The sequence below is a fragment of the Mobula hypostoma genome, chromosome 2 (genome assembly GCF_963921235.1).
Source record: "Mobula hypostoma chromosome 2, sMobHyp1.1, whole genome shotgun sequence".
NCBI classification, from domain to species: Eukaryota; Metazoa; Chordata; class Chondrichthyes; order Myliobatiformes; family Myliobatidae; genus Mobula; species Mobula hypostoma.
The window spans coordinates 118075463-118091622 of NC_086098.1; the positions used below are offsets into that span (position 1 = coordinate 118075463).

The 16160-nt window shown below is 40.7% G+C and overlaps 1 protein-coding gene across 9 annotated transcripts in view; it reads right to left on the reverse strand.

Annotated features, from left to right (window-relative positions):
• The window catches only part of znf318 (zinc finger protein 318), a 103634-nt gene that overhangs the window by 12513 nt on the left and 74961 nt on the right, over positions 1-16160 (reverse strand). For 6 of the 9 annotated variants that reach the window (XM_063040517.1, XM_063040519.1, XM_063040516.1 and 3 more), the window contains exons 13-15: positions 10039-10090; positions 2912-2985; positions 668-820 (exon numbers count right to left, since the gene is read on the reverse strand). In XM_063040517.1, the coding sequence (XP_062896587.1) occupies positions 780-820; positions 2912-2985; positions 10039-10090 (167 nt within the window). In that variant the 3' untranslated portion in view covers positions 668-779. Of the gene's footprint in view, positions 1-667; positions 821-2911; positions 2986-10038; positions 10091-14445; positions 16104-16160 lie in introns of those variants that run through there. The other 3 variants (XM_063040522.1, XM_063040524.1, XM_063040523.1) reach the window with 2 other exon arrangements.

Genomic DNA, 16160 nt, shown 5'->3' on the forward strand with positions numbered 1-16160 from the left:
ATTGTTGATGTTTCGGGTTAAAATCCTGCATAAGGACTGACAGTGGAGAGGGACCATTGCTATATAGAAGAATAGTGAGATAGAGGCCAGAAGTGGATGGTGGACTCAAAGAGTGAGTGTGTGTGTGTGTGTGTGTGTGAGTGTGAGTGTGAGTGTGAGTGTGAGTGTGAGTGTGAGTGTGAGTGTGAGTGTGTGTGTGTGTGTGTGTGTGTGTGTGTGTGTGTGTGTGTGTGTGTGTGAGAGTGTGAGTGTGAGTGTGTGTGTGTGTGAGTGTGAGTGTGAGTGTGAGTGTGTGTGTGTGTGTGTGTGTGTGTGTATATGTGTATTCTTTTCTACTGGGCCCACACTTCCTACTTGACCCAGGTCAATTGTCCTTGTTTTGATAAGGTTATCTTTGCAATTTGTTCACTTACAGGTTTTCTTCCCACCATCCAGCTCCCCCTCAATGATTACAGAGTAGATACCTCACAATATTTAACTGCTAAATCTCAACCATCTTCTTAAAAGACCCATCTCAACTTCAGTTTAATCATCTGTACCCTTAACTGACACATGCACTTCCTTTCCGAAGTTCTAACTGCAGACCTCTACAAGCATGGCTACGTTAGCTGATTAGTTACAAATATTATTTTTGAAGTTTTAAATTCTTCCCCTTTATAGTCCTTACCTTTTAAGTCTTGAACATGTGTACTGTGCCACTCTCCAAATGATTCATCAGTGTCAGCATTAAGCGCAAGGTAATATATTTTGGTAGAATGTGGAAACAAACCAGATATGCCTCAGAAAAGCTCTGAAATGAAGGAGGAGGCTGGGAGAGGATCTGAGGACAGAGATACATAAATCACTAAATATAATGACACAGGTTAATGCAGCAATAATAAAGCCACCAAAGCTTGAGCTGATTTTTGGAAACGTAAAATTGAAGGACAGAACTTATGTTAAAACAAATATTCATCATCAATGCACAGTAAAGTTCCAGTATCCATATTACAAAATATTGATTGGGCATAGAACAGTACAGCACATTCAGGCCCTTTGGCCCAGGATGTTGTGCCTACCTTTTAACTACCCCAAGATCAATCTGTTTTCTCTCCCACATGGCCCTCCATTTTTCTTTCATCCATATGCCTATCTAAGGGTCTCTTAGATCTCCCTAATATATTCACCTCTACCAGTAACCCCTGGCTGTGCAATCCACACACTTCTCACACTCTTAAAAACTTAACTTTGAAATCCCAGTACTTTGCTCCAATCACATTATATGCCTTCTCATGTTAGCCGTGTGTGTGCCCTGGGAAAAAGGAGCTCGCTGTCCCCTCTGTATGTACCTCTAGTCATCTCTCTTCTATCAAGTTATGCACTTTTATCAAGTATTCTTTAAAAAAGTAATTCACAACCTTGAAGGGTGTTCTGAACAACTTTGAACTGTCAATAAGCAAGACAAGAAGGTAATGGAGATGATGCTTTCACTTGCAGGAGACCAAAGCATCATTGCAAGAAAATCAATGTCCAGGCTTCCAGGGTAGAAAATCCCAAAGGTTCACTGCCCTTTAAATGAAGATATGACACTTCCATCCAAAATAACTTGACCCTTATCTTGAGACTGGGACCACCAGTTCAAGGCTTCTCAGCCTAGAGAAACATCCTCACCGTATCTATCCTGTCAAGTCATCTCAGAATTCTGTATATCAGTGGAAATTCAATCCTTATGTCCAAAGTTGTTCAGTTTACAGTTGTGATCCTAGCAGAAGTGGGCATCATAGAGTGAGACAATGATAGGGACAATGCCATTTGACAGTACTATCGAACACTTCTCATAATTTTGATAATTGAAAGCAGAATCATATTTTAATAGTAGACTTACAATTTGCAGATGGCTTACATTGCACCACTTACTACTTGCAGGAAAAATAATAGTGAGGACAGGATGAAATCTCCCAGCAGGAACTTCCTTTGATGGTGGTATTGGCTCATAGACCTACCATGTCCAAGCCAACCCCCATCAAGTCCCCATCTATACTAATCCCATTGTTCAGTACTTGGTCCATAAGTTTCTCTGACAGGGCAATTCAAATGTTACTTGGATACTACTTAACGTTGTGATAGTCTCTGCCTCCACCATCCCCTCAGGCACTGCATTTCAGATTCCAACAACTTATGCTTTATATAGTTGTACTATAACTTTTCACTCTTAGAATGCAAAAGTGGAAAGTTGTTATACAACTATATGCCCTGGTTAATAAGGCCATATGCCTTCTTCACCACCTTATCTACCCGTATTAATACCTTCAGGGATCCTTGTAACTAGTACACCTAGATCGCTCATTCCTCAATAGTACCCATGGCCCCATGATTCAGTATGTATATCATCCATGTTACCTCTTCAAAAATTCAATCAAATTCATCAGACAGGATCTTCCCCTCACAAAGCCATGCTATCTTTAATGAATCCCTACCTTTCCAAGTGTTCATTGATCCTCTCCTGATGTTAAGCTCACAGGCTATCATTACCTGGCTTTTCTCTGCTGCTTTCTTGCATACTTGCTGTCACCTAGGATCTCACCTGTAGCCGGCACTTTGCCTCCTATCATGGCAAATTTAAATTAATTAACAATTCTCTACCACAATAACCAAGAGCTCTGTATTTGAATGAATAAAGATGAGGTGCAGACATTCATCCACAAGGAGGACAGAGCCAAGATCACAGAATGATTGTAGGATTATAGTCCACCAAATATTTTTCTTTACCTTGTATAGAGAAATGAGCACAAGTAAAGATGCTAAAGGAACCTTAAACACTGGAAGCTCTTATTTATACATGGTAGATTCAATATCTTCAGTGTGTGGGGCTATATAAATGTGCAGTCTGAAACCAAACAGGGCGGCATTTTCAAATAAAGTGATACTTAACTGCACTGCCATTCCTCCAATTGTCCTAGAAGGATCAGCGTGCTTTCCCTACTCACAGACAGGTTACTCCTTGATCTGAATCAAAAAAGCAAGAAGAGTAGGCAGTGAAGGGAGACACAAAACAGTTAAGGCTCAACTAGTTCCTGTTCTCGTATAAAGTATCAATGATTACATGAACACGAGGGGTTATCGCATGAAATAAACACACATTACGATAATACCTGTATCATTTGGTTTTGCAGGAATGTGTAATACAAATCTGTTTAAGATCCATTTCAGATGCAGTAGGCAACCATGGAAAGGGCCCTGTTTTTAAGTTGTTCTTGTCAGGGTACACCTAGATTACTACCTGGTTATTGTCATACATAAGGAAATTACTTGCTTATTTTATGTGGGAAGCTGAATTTCCTGAGATTCAGATTATTTTGATGCCAAGAGGACAAGGAATTTTGGTTTGTGGATTCTTGTAGTTTTCCAGATTTGCCATTTTCTAGCCTTGGTTAATATCACTGGTGCTATTTCCTTATTTCATCATTACTTAGACAACAAGCAGATGAACTTTGGCTTCAAGTAATCATTTAATCAAGGTGTTTTTGAGACTGTCTATCAAGCAATTTCTCATTTGTCATTGTGTCCTATATTTGCTATGTACTCCAAGGGGAGAAAAAGTACATAACTACATGTAATTTTTTTTTAAATCTCTTGGAGTTTTTAAATTTCAAAGCAAAAGTTTTTGAATGGCATATTGAAAACCGGTGTTAAGCTTTGCATAGTAACAGTATGTGCCACAATCCATAAGAAATGCAAATTGAAGGATCCAATAAGAAAACACACATTGAGAATAGACTGCCAATACAAGTTTATCTACTATTTAAGAACTAAAATAATAAATTGGTAAAATATAACACCAGGAATGTGGAACAGATTCTGATGTAAACAGGACCAGATAGAAAGAATAAGCAGGAATGGAAAAAGCATCCACCAGAGTGCCGGCAAATGTATCATCTGAAACCTGAACTTGCACTGACCATAAAGTGTAGCAACTTGATGCATTCAGTGAGCAATGAGTCACAAAGCCATGAGATCGGTTCCTCAATTGAAAGTAACATTAACATCTGAAAACTGGTTCAGTGACACTAGACAGTCACAGGAGCAGGCATTTACCAGTTGTCACTGAGCCTGATTGGGCCAATTTACAATAACTCAGTGATAGAAGGTCTCACCTGCAAGTATCTGGAAGGCACTTCATGAAGGTGGTTACAACTGGGTCCAAGTAAATCCCTTCCTCAGGGCCATTAAAGTAATAACATACAACAGGAACTGAAATAATTATGTGGGTAGAGACAACAGTCAACCTACTCGAAACAGTGTGCTGTGGGCTGAAACTAAATCCAAATAAGACAGAGGAATGCTCCTCCAGTGAGATGTGGTACCAAATGATCTCCCTGATGACAAAATCTGCAGGAGGTGCACCCAACTCCAGTTCCTAGCCGACAAGGTCAAGGAACTGGAGCTGGAGTTGGATGTACTCAGGACCATTCAAGAGGCTCAAAACCTCAAAGATGAGACTCTTATTGAGATGGTCACACTCATAGTGCTGGCTTCAGATAGTAAGCAGTCAGTGCAGGGTTCCCCTGTGGCCATTCCCCTCAGCAACAAGAATACCCCTGATACTGCTGGGGGGGGGGTGGCCTATCAGGGCACAACAACAGCAGCAGGTCAGTGACACTGTGGCAACAGGGAAGGACAAAGTCACACAGTGCATTACTGATAGAAGATTCAATAATTAGGGGGGCAGACAGGAGGTTCTGTGGCTGTGAAAGAGAGGCAGGAGGATGTCTCAGAACAGCTGCAGAATTTTCTCGAGAGAGGGTGAGCAGCCAGATGGTGGTACACATTGGCACCAATGACATCAGTAGGAAGGGGGAGGAGGTCCTGCGCGGTGAGTATAGGGAGTCAGGGAAAAGGCTGAAGAACAGGACAAAGTTGGTATTCTCTGGATTACCCCCAGTGCCACATACTAGTTCAGACAAGAATAAGATGATGGCACAGATGAATGAGTGGCTGAAGAAATGGTGCAGGGACAGGGTTTCAGATTTCTGGATCATTAGGCATTTTCTGGAGAAGATATTGCCTGTACAAAAAGGATAGGTTACACCTGAAACTGAGGGAGGCCAATATCCTCGCAGGCAGGGTTACTAAGAGCTGGGAAGGGATTAAAATAATTTGGCGGGGGATGTGAACTGGAGTGAGAGGGCTGAGGATGGGGCATTTGGTAGACAAGTCAATGCAGTGTGTAGTGAGACCATGAGGATGGACAGGTAGATCATAGGGCAAAATTGCAGTTGATGGAATGAGGTGAAGTGTAACATGAGGGTAAAATTGAAAAGGTAATGAATACAAGTCTAAAGCTGTCATGATCGAACACATGCAGTATATAGAATAAGGTAGGTGATCTTGTAGCGCAGTTAGAAATTGGCATGTACAATGTGGCCATCACTGAGACATGGCTGGAAGAAGATCGTATCTGGGAGCTTAACATCCAAGGATACACCTTCCATCGAAAGGACAGACAGGTAGGCAGAGGGAGTGGGGTGGCTCTGTTGATAATAGATAAAATCAAATCCTTCAAATGAGATGACATCAGATTGGAAGATGTAGAATCTTGTGGGTAGAGAAAAGAAACTGCAAGGGTAAAAAGACCCTGAATAGAGTTATATACAGGCCTGTGAACAACACTCAGGATGTGGGATACATATTACAATGGGAGATAGAAAAAGCATGTAAATAGGACAAAGTCACGATTTTGATATTCAGGTAGATTGGGAAGATCAGGTTAGTGCTGGATTCCATCAGGAAATTTGCAGAATACCTACAGCATAGCTTTCTAGAGAAGCTTGTGGTTGAGCCCACTAGGGGAAAGGCAATTCTAGACTAGGCATTGTCTAATGAACTCAATTTGATTAGGAAGCTTAAGGTGAAGTCGGTGATCATAATAGAATTCACCCCACAGTTTGTGAAGGGGAAAATAAATTCAGATGTATCAGTATGACAGTGGAGTAAAATGGATTACAGTGGTATGAGAGAGGAGCTGGCAAATTTATTTGGAAGGAGACAATAGCAGGAATGATAGCAGAACAGGAATGGCGATGTGTTGCAGACATGTATGTTGTGTCTGTCTTCACTGTGGAAGACAGTAGCAGTATGCTAGAAATTGTGTGTGTCAGGAGACAGAAGTGAGTGTCATTGCTATTACTAAGGAGAATGTGCTTGGAAAGCTGAAATGTCTGAAGGTAGGCAAGTCACCTAGTCCAGATGGACTACATCCCAGGGTTCTGAAAGAGGTAGTTGAAGAGATTGTGGAGGCATTAGTAGTGATTGTTCAAGAATCATTAGGTTCTGGAATGGTTCTGGAGGACTGGAAAATTACAAATATCACTCCACTCTAAGGGAAGAAAGCAGAAAGAAACTTATTGGCTAGTTAGGCTGACTCCAGTGGTCAAGAAGATGTTGCAGTCCATTATTAAGGATGAGGTTTCAGGGTACTTGGAGGTATATGACAAAGTAGGCCAAAGTCAGCATGGTTTCCTTAAAGGGAAATCTTGCCTGACAAATCTGTTGGGATTCTTTAAGGAAATAACAGAAAGACAAAGGAGAGTCAGTAGATTTCATTTGGATTTTCAGAAGATCTTTGACAAGATGACACACATGCAGCTGCATAACAAGGCAAGTCCATGAATAGAAAATTGACGGATTGGCAGGAGGCAGAGTTGGAAAATAGGGAGCTTATTCCTGTTGCCGAGAAGTCACTCGTGATCAATGGTGACGTGTTGCAGACAGCTCACAAAACTATTAGATACTCTTTTATCTTCTAGATATACTTCTTTGGTACTGCAATCACTGCTGTCTGCAGCCTCTAATTTCCCTTTTAAGGATGTACTTTTGAGTGGACTAAATGATCTCCTGGTCAGCGAACTAGACACAAGAGTGCAAAAGTCGCTGGGGGTGGATGTTGCACAATGCCTGATGGCAAAACGGTCAGATCCATTACTCTGCACTGAGCAAGATTAAAATGCATTGTCAAGGATGAGAGCAGAAAACAAGGCATTCAGCACCATCTGCCTGCATTTGACCAGTCTCCCATTCTTCTTGCTACTACCGTCAGGTAGGAGATGCAGGAATCTTGGTTCCCATGCTGACAGGTTTGAGAGCAGTTGTTGCCCTGCAGCCATTGGGCTCCTGTATGGGCTTCACTCGCCTCAGCGCTGAATTGGTTCTGAAGCTATGCACTCAATTTTGGGGACTCTTCAGTATGTTTCATGTTCTTCTGTTACTTTTTAAAAAAAAAACTTTGCGCAATTTGATCAAGGGGCTTCAGTGCTGAACTGACTCTGGAGCCGCGGGCTGCAGCCATCGGCTGAACTGAACTGGTTCTGTGGCTGTGGCTTGCAACCACTGGGCTCCTGGACTGGTTTCACTCGCCTCAGCGCTGAACTGGCTCTGTGGCTGTGAACTCACTTTCAGGGACTCGGTGGTTAATGGTCTGTGTGTTAATTGTTTACTTTGTGTGTGTGTGCGTTTGTGTTTGTGTTTGTTTTTTAAAAAACGGGTTCTATTGTGTTTCTTTGTTTTGTGGTTGGCTGCAAGACGAATCTTAAAGGTATATACAGTACATAGACTTCCATAACAATTATACTTTGAACTTTGGCTGCCAGTGACAAGTGGTTGACATTGGGATCCCTTCTTTTCACATTGTACTGTAAGTTAACAATTTGGAGAACAGAATTGATGGCTTTGTGGCCAGGTTTTCAGACGAAATGAAGACAGGTGGAGGGGCAGGTATTGCTGTGGAAGTAGGGAATCTGCAGAACGTGGACAAATTGGAAAAACGGGCAAAGGAGTGGCAGATGGAATATAGTGTAGAGAAGTGTATGGTCATAAAGGAATAAAGGTATAGATTTTCTAGATGTGGAGAAAATTCAAAAATCAGAATTGCAAAGGATCTTTGGAGTCTTTGTGCAGGATTCCCTAAAAGTTAACTCGCAGGTTGAGTTGGTGGTAAGGAAGGCAAATGCAATGTTAGCATTCATTTTGTGAGGACTAGGATACAAGAGCAAGGATGTCATGCTGAAGCTTTATAAGGAATTGGTCAGACTGCACGTGAACTATTGTGTACAGTCTCGGGCCTGTGATCTAAGATGTGCTGGCATTGAAGAGGATCCAGAGAAGGTTCATGAGAATGATTCCAGAATAAAAGGGTAACATACGAGAAGCATTTAAAGGCTCTGGGCCTGTACTCACTGGAGTTTAGAATGAAGGGGAAAACATCACTGAAACCTATTAAATATAGTAAGACCTAGACAGTCCATGTAGAGAGGATGTTTCCTATATAGGGTGAATTTAGAACCAAGCACACAGCCTCCATACACAGGGATGTCCACTTAAAACAAAGATGAGAAGGAATTTTTTTTAGCCAAAGGGTGGTGAATCTGTGAAATTCATTGCCACAGACAGTTGTGGAGGCCAAGTCATTGAGTATATTCAAAGCAGAGGTTGACATGTTTTGTGGTTAGCCATAGTGTCAAAGGTTACGGGGAGAGCGCAGAATAGGATTGAAAGAGATAATAAATTAGCCACAATGGAGCAAATGGCCTGGTTCTGTTCCAATGTCCTACAGTCTTATGGGTCACAGACAGCATTTATACGTGTAGATGAGCAGTTGAATTACTTAGGGATACAGAGCTATACACCAAATGTTGGGCATTGGAATTAGCATGGATGGGCATTCACTAGTATTATAAATATGGTGGGCTGAATGGTTTGCTTCCATCATGTATGACTGTTTGAAAGTAAGCTGCAAATTACCTCTAGCCTGCTCTGCAATTTATCAAAATCAAATGTGATCCTGAGCCTCAAAAGGCAACTCTTCACCTACAGGTCTGTCAATGTCATAAGCTGTATCTGGTGTTCCTGGTGCGACTGCCTCGACATCAGTGAGACCTGACGTAGACTGGGGAAACACTTGGTCAAGTACCTTTGCTCCATTCACAACAGAGAGGATTTCCTGGTGGCCAATGATTGTAATTCCAATCCCCATTCCAACATAGCCTCCTCTACTGCCACAATGAGGCCACTCCTAGGTCGAAGGAGCAACACCTCATATTCTGTTTCAGTAGCCTCCAACCTGACGGCACAAACACCGATTTCTCCAAATTGGGATAATTTTTCTCCCCTCCCCTTCTCTCCTTTTCCATTTCCCATTCTGGCTCCCCTTACCTCTTCTCCTGACCTACCTATCACTTCCTTCTGGTGCCCCTCTTCCTTCCTATGGTCCACTCTCTTGTTATTCACTCCTCACTTCAGCCCCTCCCCTTCCTCCAGCCACATGCCATCTCCCTCACCTGACCACCAATCATCATCCTCTCCCCCCCACCTTATTCTGGCTTCTTCTACCTTCCTTTCCAGCCCTGATGAAAGGTCTCTGCTGAAAAGTCAAGTCTTTATTCCTCTCCGTAAATGATGGCTGATCCACTGAGTTCCTCCAGCATTGTGTGTATATTATTCTGGATTTCCAGCAACTGTAGAACCTTGCGTTTATAATCCACCTTCCTGCCCCTGTTCTCAAGTCTCTGAATTCCTAGGATTCTAAAACTAGCCTTCAATATAACAACCAAACATCCATAACAGCCTGAGATTGAAAATTCATGAAAGTCACATCTTACACTTGGGAATACCTCAACCTCTTAAGATCCATTGTGTCAAGAACTCCTATAATCTTAAATATTTCCAATGGCATCACCTTTTATTCTTCTAAACTCCAGGGAATATAGGACCTTCTTTTCATTCCTGGAACCAATTCCCAAAACAATGCACATTAGAGAGAACTTTAAATATTTCTTACATTCAGTATTTTATATATAAATTTTAAATATTACATGTATAACCACATAATAGTTTCTGATGTGCCTTCACGCTTTACTCTGTAGCTGTGATCAAAGAGCATTGTAAAGACTGTAAGAAAATAGAACTTGGCATAAGGTTGAGAAGCAAAGCGTAATGTTCAGATAAGTAAAAAAAAAGACATTAACGCACAGAATATGTTAAAACAAGATTATATCTGAAACTTACAGATTGTGAAGGTCAGGCTCTAATTTAAACTGTTGTTTGTGTTGGAAAGAGCCTAGAAGAAGAAAAAAAAACAAGCATATTAAATCTACCAAGAATGAGAGACTCAGATGCAACTGTTAGGAATGATTGAGTTATGGAATTATGTGAATATCAGATATTAATTCACATGAGAACTATTTTTTAGTTCTGAATGTAAATTGCAAGCAGAAATCAGTCTGAAGTTAAATGGACACCTTTGCAGTACTGTCTGTGTTGCACAGCCAGAGTCTGGCTGCTCAGAGATATGGTGTGCAAAGTGAAGTGACCAATGAGATGTTCTCATATGCATCAGCTATTAGACAAAGGTACTTTGTTGATCAGCCTGTATCAAATCAGGCAACTGTAGGCTAAGCTATTTGCACAATTGTAACCAAGTTCAAGGAGTTTGCAGACCAGACCGATATTATCACTTCGCACATCAAGCATGGTCACATTCATAGCTGACCTATCGACAGTGGGAAAAATTGTGTACTCAAGGAGTCAACCCTCACAACACAAATCTTGGACCTCTAACCTCAGAAGTTTAGATAATCTGTGTGAATTAGTTTGTTTCAGTAAAGATATTTAAACCTGCAGATAAGTTTTATCAATTACAATGTGTTTCCACTGTAAAATGTACTTCAATGGAACCATTTGTCAGACACAAAATACTGAAGTAACTGATGTCATTGTTCCTATGGAAATTGTATTGAATCGCCTACTGTGCCCTTGATCTTAAGGGTATAAGAACCTGATATTCTTCGAATCTGGGAGCCTCTACTGAAAGAATATGTTTTATTTATATTGAATCAAGACTTTTATATCCACCAGCTTCTCCCATTTCTCCAGTGATTTAGTCACAGCCACAACACAACCTTGTCATGCAGAGTGGTGAGTGTATGGAAGTTGTAGAGGCAGGACCAACATCATCTAAAATACTCTTCATAGGTACATAGATAAATGGATATGGGCCACACATGGGCAACTGGAATGAGCTTAAATGGGTATCATGGTCAGCATTGAATTGGACCAAAAGTCATGCTTCATGCTGTGTTATTCCATGAAGGATAAAACTCAAAACACATGGAAAAAACAAAGATGTTGATGCATTCAAAGCACAATATCACTGAAGGTAGCAATGTCTATTGTGGAATGGGACACAATTAGTGCACAGGTTCAAGTATTTTGCCCTATGAATGAGCAAACAAGGATGTCAAGATACAGCTGAATCTGCAAAAGAAACAGAATCAGTAATGAATAAAAGTTGAAATGATTTTTTGAAGAGAATAGGGCAGATAATTGGCATCTAAAGTTGAGGAGGAAAAGTAGATGCAAGTATGGAATCAGAGAGATCTCAAGTGTGACCAGACAAATCAACAGAACACAATGAAAGGAAAAATAACTTGCACTCCACTCATTCAGAAGGCTTATCTCCATAATCATGAGGAATAAAGGATAACAATTATATTTCAATGCAGCTTACTAAAAGAATCAGCTGCACATAGAACTAATAAATGTACAGCTAGTGGCTTATTGTCATCACAAAGAAGTTTCTAGAGTTAGTTTAAACAAAAACTTTAAAGTAAAACCGAGCTATAATTGAGCAAATCTTAGAATGAGATGATGAAAACTCTGATCTCAGCAAAAGCATTTAAAATTGCTGCACAACAACTTTCTTGCACTTCAACTCCTTTTGAATAAATCCAATCTGCTGCTGGCTTCCTGATTGCTTAATCAAATCAAGTTTTAATTATCATTCAAGCCACACATAGATGCAGCTGAATGAGACAGCATTCTTCTGGGGCCAATATGCAAAACATTCAAAATTGCAAGCCAACATTTAAAAATAGTGAATAATTCAAAATATCAAGCAAAGAAGCATATTAAAAAAAATACATAATTAGTTCAAGACCCTGAGTGGCAATGTCCAGCAATCAATAGCACTATCTCCCAGCTGTGTACATACACATGCAATCCAGCCTGTCATTCCGCCACTTGAACACAGGAGGGAAGCACCAATAGGCGAGACCTGGCTCCAGCTGAGCGCAACCACACTGTAATGCTTCTGCGTCTCTCACCTGATCTGCAGCAGCAGGCAAGCCCAAGGCTTGAGACCCAGTTCTCACTGCAACTGAGGCTACACAGCTCCCATGTCAACTATCCTCCACCGGACAAGGTTAACAGGCCAGTGGCAACGCTATCCAGAGTTCCGCAATCGCAAGTGAAATGTCCGAGACAATTTCCCACGGTTATTCTACACCAACTCCGATGGTTCTGAGTAGCAGGCAGAAACACGGTCTGCAGCCAGGTCAGCTCCTCCAAACCCAAACCAGGTCCGCCAACCCCTTCGACATCTCAACTGACTTTGCTGCCATCACCAGTCCAGCTACTCCAATCAACAAGCAGCTCACTGATGGAGTAACCCTGCAGTACCCAATGTTCTTAAGAGTAGAATAGTCTTTGAATCGTAAATAACAAATTTTACAAAGAAAAAAAGCACCTTTGGTTAGGCCAAGAGACCACTGCATTCACACCTGCCATCATCTTAATGGAAGTACTCTGTGCCACCCATCTCTCTCAACACTAATCTTTAGTGGTTGTTCTTTATTTTAAAAATGCCATTTCCTTTCATCCCATCCAATGCAGATAATCTCATTTTCTTAAATTTATCTGTCAGCTGACCTCATAACTGTTCTTACTTTGCTGCCTAGCTTTAAATTTGCAGCAAATATTAGTATTTTCTCCCATTATCCAATTCTTCAGATCATCAGCAGCTGAAGTCTCAGCACTAAACTTTGCAGCACCACTTACTAGTTTGCAAATGTTTGTTCCTACTGTCTTTGCCCATTCACCAATTAATAAACTGTCCCAACCCCATGACCATGCATCTTGTGTAACAAGATTTTTGCTATCTTTACCCAATCTAGCTTATGTGACTCCGAACATACCAATGCCATTGACTCTTAACAATTCAAAGACAATTAACAATAGGTCCTGCTGAAGGGTCTCAGCTAGAAATGTCGACTGTACTCTTTTCCATGGATGCTGCCTGGCCCACTGAGATCCTCCAGCATTTTGTGTGTGTTGCTTGAATTTTCAGCATCCACAGATTTTTTCGTTTGTAACAATGGGCAACAATTGTTACCTTGCTGGTGACACCAAATCCAACAAAAATCTGGCAAAGGAAATCTAGAGGACATGTACTTGCACTTGTTTTTCTTGTATTTCATCCTAACTTAATCATATATTTGTAGAACAGTACAGCACATGGACATGCCTTTCAAACCACCATGTCTGTGCTAACCATAATGCCAATCTACATTAATTCCATCTGCTTGCATCCGGTCTGTATCACTCTATTCACTTTCTGTCTACATGCCCCTTAAGTATTGTTATTCTATCTACTTCTACCACTTCCCCAGGCAGCACATATCAGGCACTCTATGTGAAAGAACCTTGCCATATAAACCTCCTTTAAACTTGCCCCTTTCACCTAAAGGTATGCATTCCAGTTTTTAAACCTTTCCATCCTCAGAAAATCTCTGACTATATTCTGAGTTGGATGATCAGCCATGATCATATTGAATGGCGGTGCAGGCTCGAAGGGCCGAGTGGCCGACTCCTGCACCTATTTTCTATATCTCCTATATATGCTTCTCATAATTTCATAAACTTCTAACAAGTTATCCCTCAGCCTCTGACACTCCACAGAAAACAATTTTGCCCAACCTCTTCCGATAGCTAATATCCTCTAATCTACCAACTTCCTAGTGAACACCTGTATACTTTCAAAAATCCCCATTCTTTTTAATAGGGCAGTGACCAGTACTGTACACAATATTCCAAATGTAACTAACCAAAAACTCAGAGCTACAACATGACTTCCCAACTTTCATACTCAGTGCTCTAAATGATGGAAGCAAGCAAACCATACTTTTCCAACCCATCCATTTCAGGAAGCTATAACTAGCGCTATACGAGGGGTAATTTATAAGTTCGTGGCCTATGGTAGGAGTCAATTTTAGAAAACCTGGCACATTTTTCAACATAGTCCCCTCCTACATTTACACACTTAGTCCAGCGGTCGTGGAGCATACGGATCTTGGACCTCCAGAAAGTGTCCACTGCAGAGGTGATTGATAAGTTTGTGGCCTAAGGTAGAAGGAGATGAGTTATACAGCTCTCCTTACGTGCACCTGCAGTTCAGCTCTTTGAGTGAAAATGCAGAAAGTTTTGAAGTTAATAACACATCTCCTCCTACCTCAGGCCACGAACTTATCAATCACTCCTGCTGTGGACCACTTCTGGAGGTCCAAGACACTGACTTCTACAAAGAAGGGATCCGTATGCTCCACAACCGCTGGACTAAGTGTGTAAATGTAGTAAAAATAAATGTGATAGGTTTTCTCAAGTTGATTCCTTCTACCTTAGGCCACAAACTTATGAATCACCCCTCATAAATATCTCAGTAACTCAACACCCCTCAGGATTCTGCCATTTACTGTATACTTTCCTCCTGGATTTGTATCACTTCACACTTGCCCAGATTAAACTCCACCCGCCCAAATTTACAACTGAAGCAGCATAGTGTTAGCATACTTTACAGCGGCAGCAGTGCAGGTTCAATCCCTACAGCTATCCGTTAGGATTTTGTATGTTCTTCCTGTGATGATACATTTCTTCTATATACTCCGGCTTCCTCCCACATTCCAAAGTTGGACGAATTAGAAAGTTGTGGCCATGTTCTGTTGGCAGTGGAAGCATGGAGACATTTACAGGTTACCCCAGCATATACTGATTGTGTTGGCTGTTGACACAAATGTTGTGTTTCCCTGCATGTTTCCAGTTTTGATGAACGTGACAAATAAAGCAAATCTTCTCTTTACCATAATCCTGCTGTAGCCATTCACAACCTTCTGTATTACCTACAACTCCACCAATATTGTGTCATCTGCAAGTCTACTAATCTGCCCACCGACAGCATAATAGATATCAATCATTTGGATGACAATCAAAATAGACTCCAACATTGATCCTAACAGACCACCACCAGTCATAGATCTCCAGCCAGGAAAACACCCCTCTACCTTCTATGATCTAGCCCATTTTGTATCAAATTTACAGTTTCAAACTTTGCACTTTCTTTTTGACTAAACTTAAAACACCTCTTCATCTAAGGCTGCCATCTTTTAACTTTCATCCTCAATGTTTTCCCCTTTCAGAATTTTTCTTTTGACTATCCTTCACTTTTAAAAATACATCGTTCTAATCAAAGGTACTATTCTTCACAATATTAAAAGCCTTGTAATTTAGAGCTCCTTTAGTTAGCCACTACTGGAACAATTTTCCATTAAGCATTCATTTCGCAATGGAATGTAATTTCATTCAGAATTAGTCCACCTCTAAAATATCAGTCAACCCGCTCTATCTTTACCTAATAAAGCTTGAATTGGTGACCATTGCTAATGCCCCTTTCAAACTTCATTCACTCAGGTCAGAGGCATTTTATTCACTGGCTGGTGAAAAATTACTTAAATGTCAGAAATTTTATGACTTTTTCTGTATCTGCAGCCTGAACAATAATTTTACAGTTATCATCTCATCCACATAATAAAACCAACCAGAAGTACTGGGTCTGGAGTAGAAAGTACATCATATCTAAATGATATATCTGGTTATGATTAATAAAACAGCATGCAAAACTTGCAAAAGATGCTCTGTATTGTAAACAAGATAGATAGACTTTTTAATCCGGAGTTGAAAATAAAGGGATAATGAACATCAGCGAATAACACATCTTATTGCCTTTAATGTGCAAGTCTGCCATGCTGAGGTCCAGTATTGCGAAGTGCACAGTTCAGCAAAATGGATTAGCACACCATCGAAAGAACAAATTGTCATGTGCAAGATGGCAATGCAGATTGCTTATTTTCCTGGTTTCATGGATGAATTGGCTGAACCTTGAAATAATAACCATCACTTTAGTGCTGATTCAGAACAAAGTTTTTGATCTTAAATGTTCTGGGAACTGAGGCATAGAGTAGATCCTGGAGACACACAAACATAAAATTGAATTATTTGTAGTGGTTACGCAAGAAAATGTA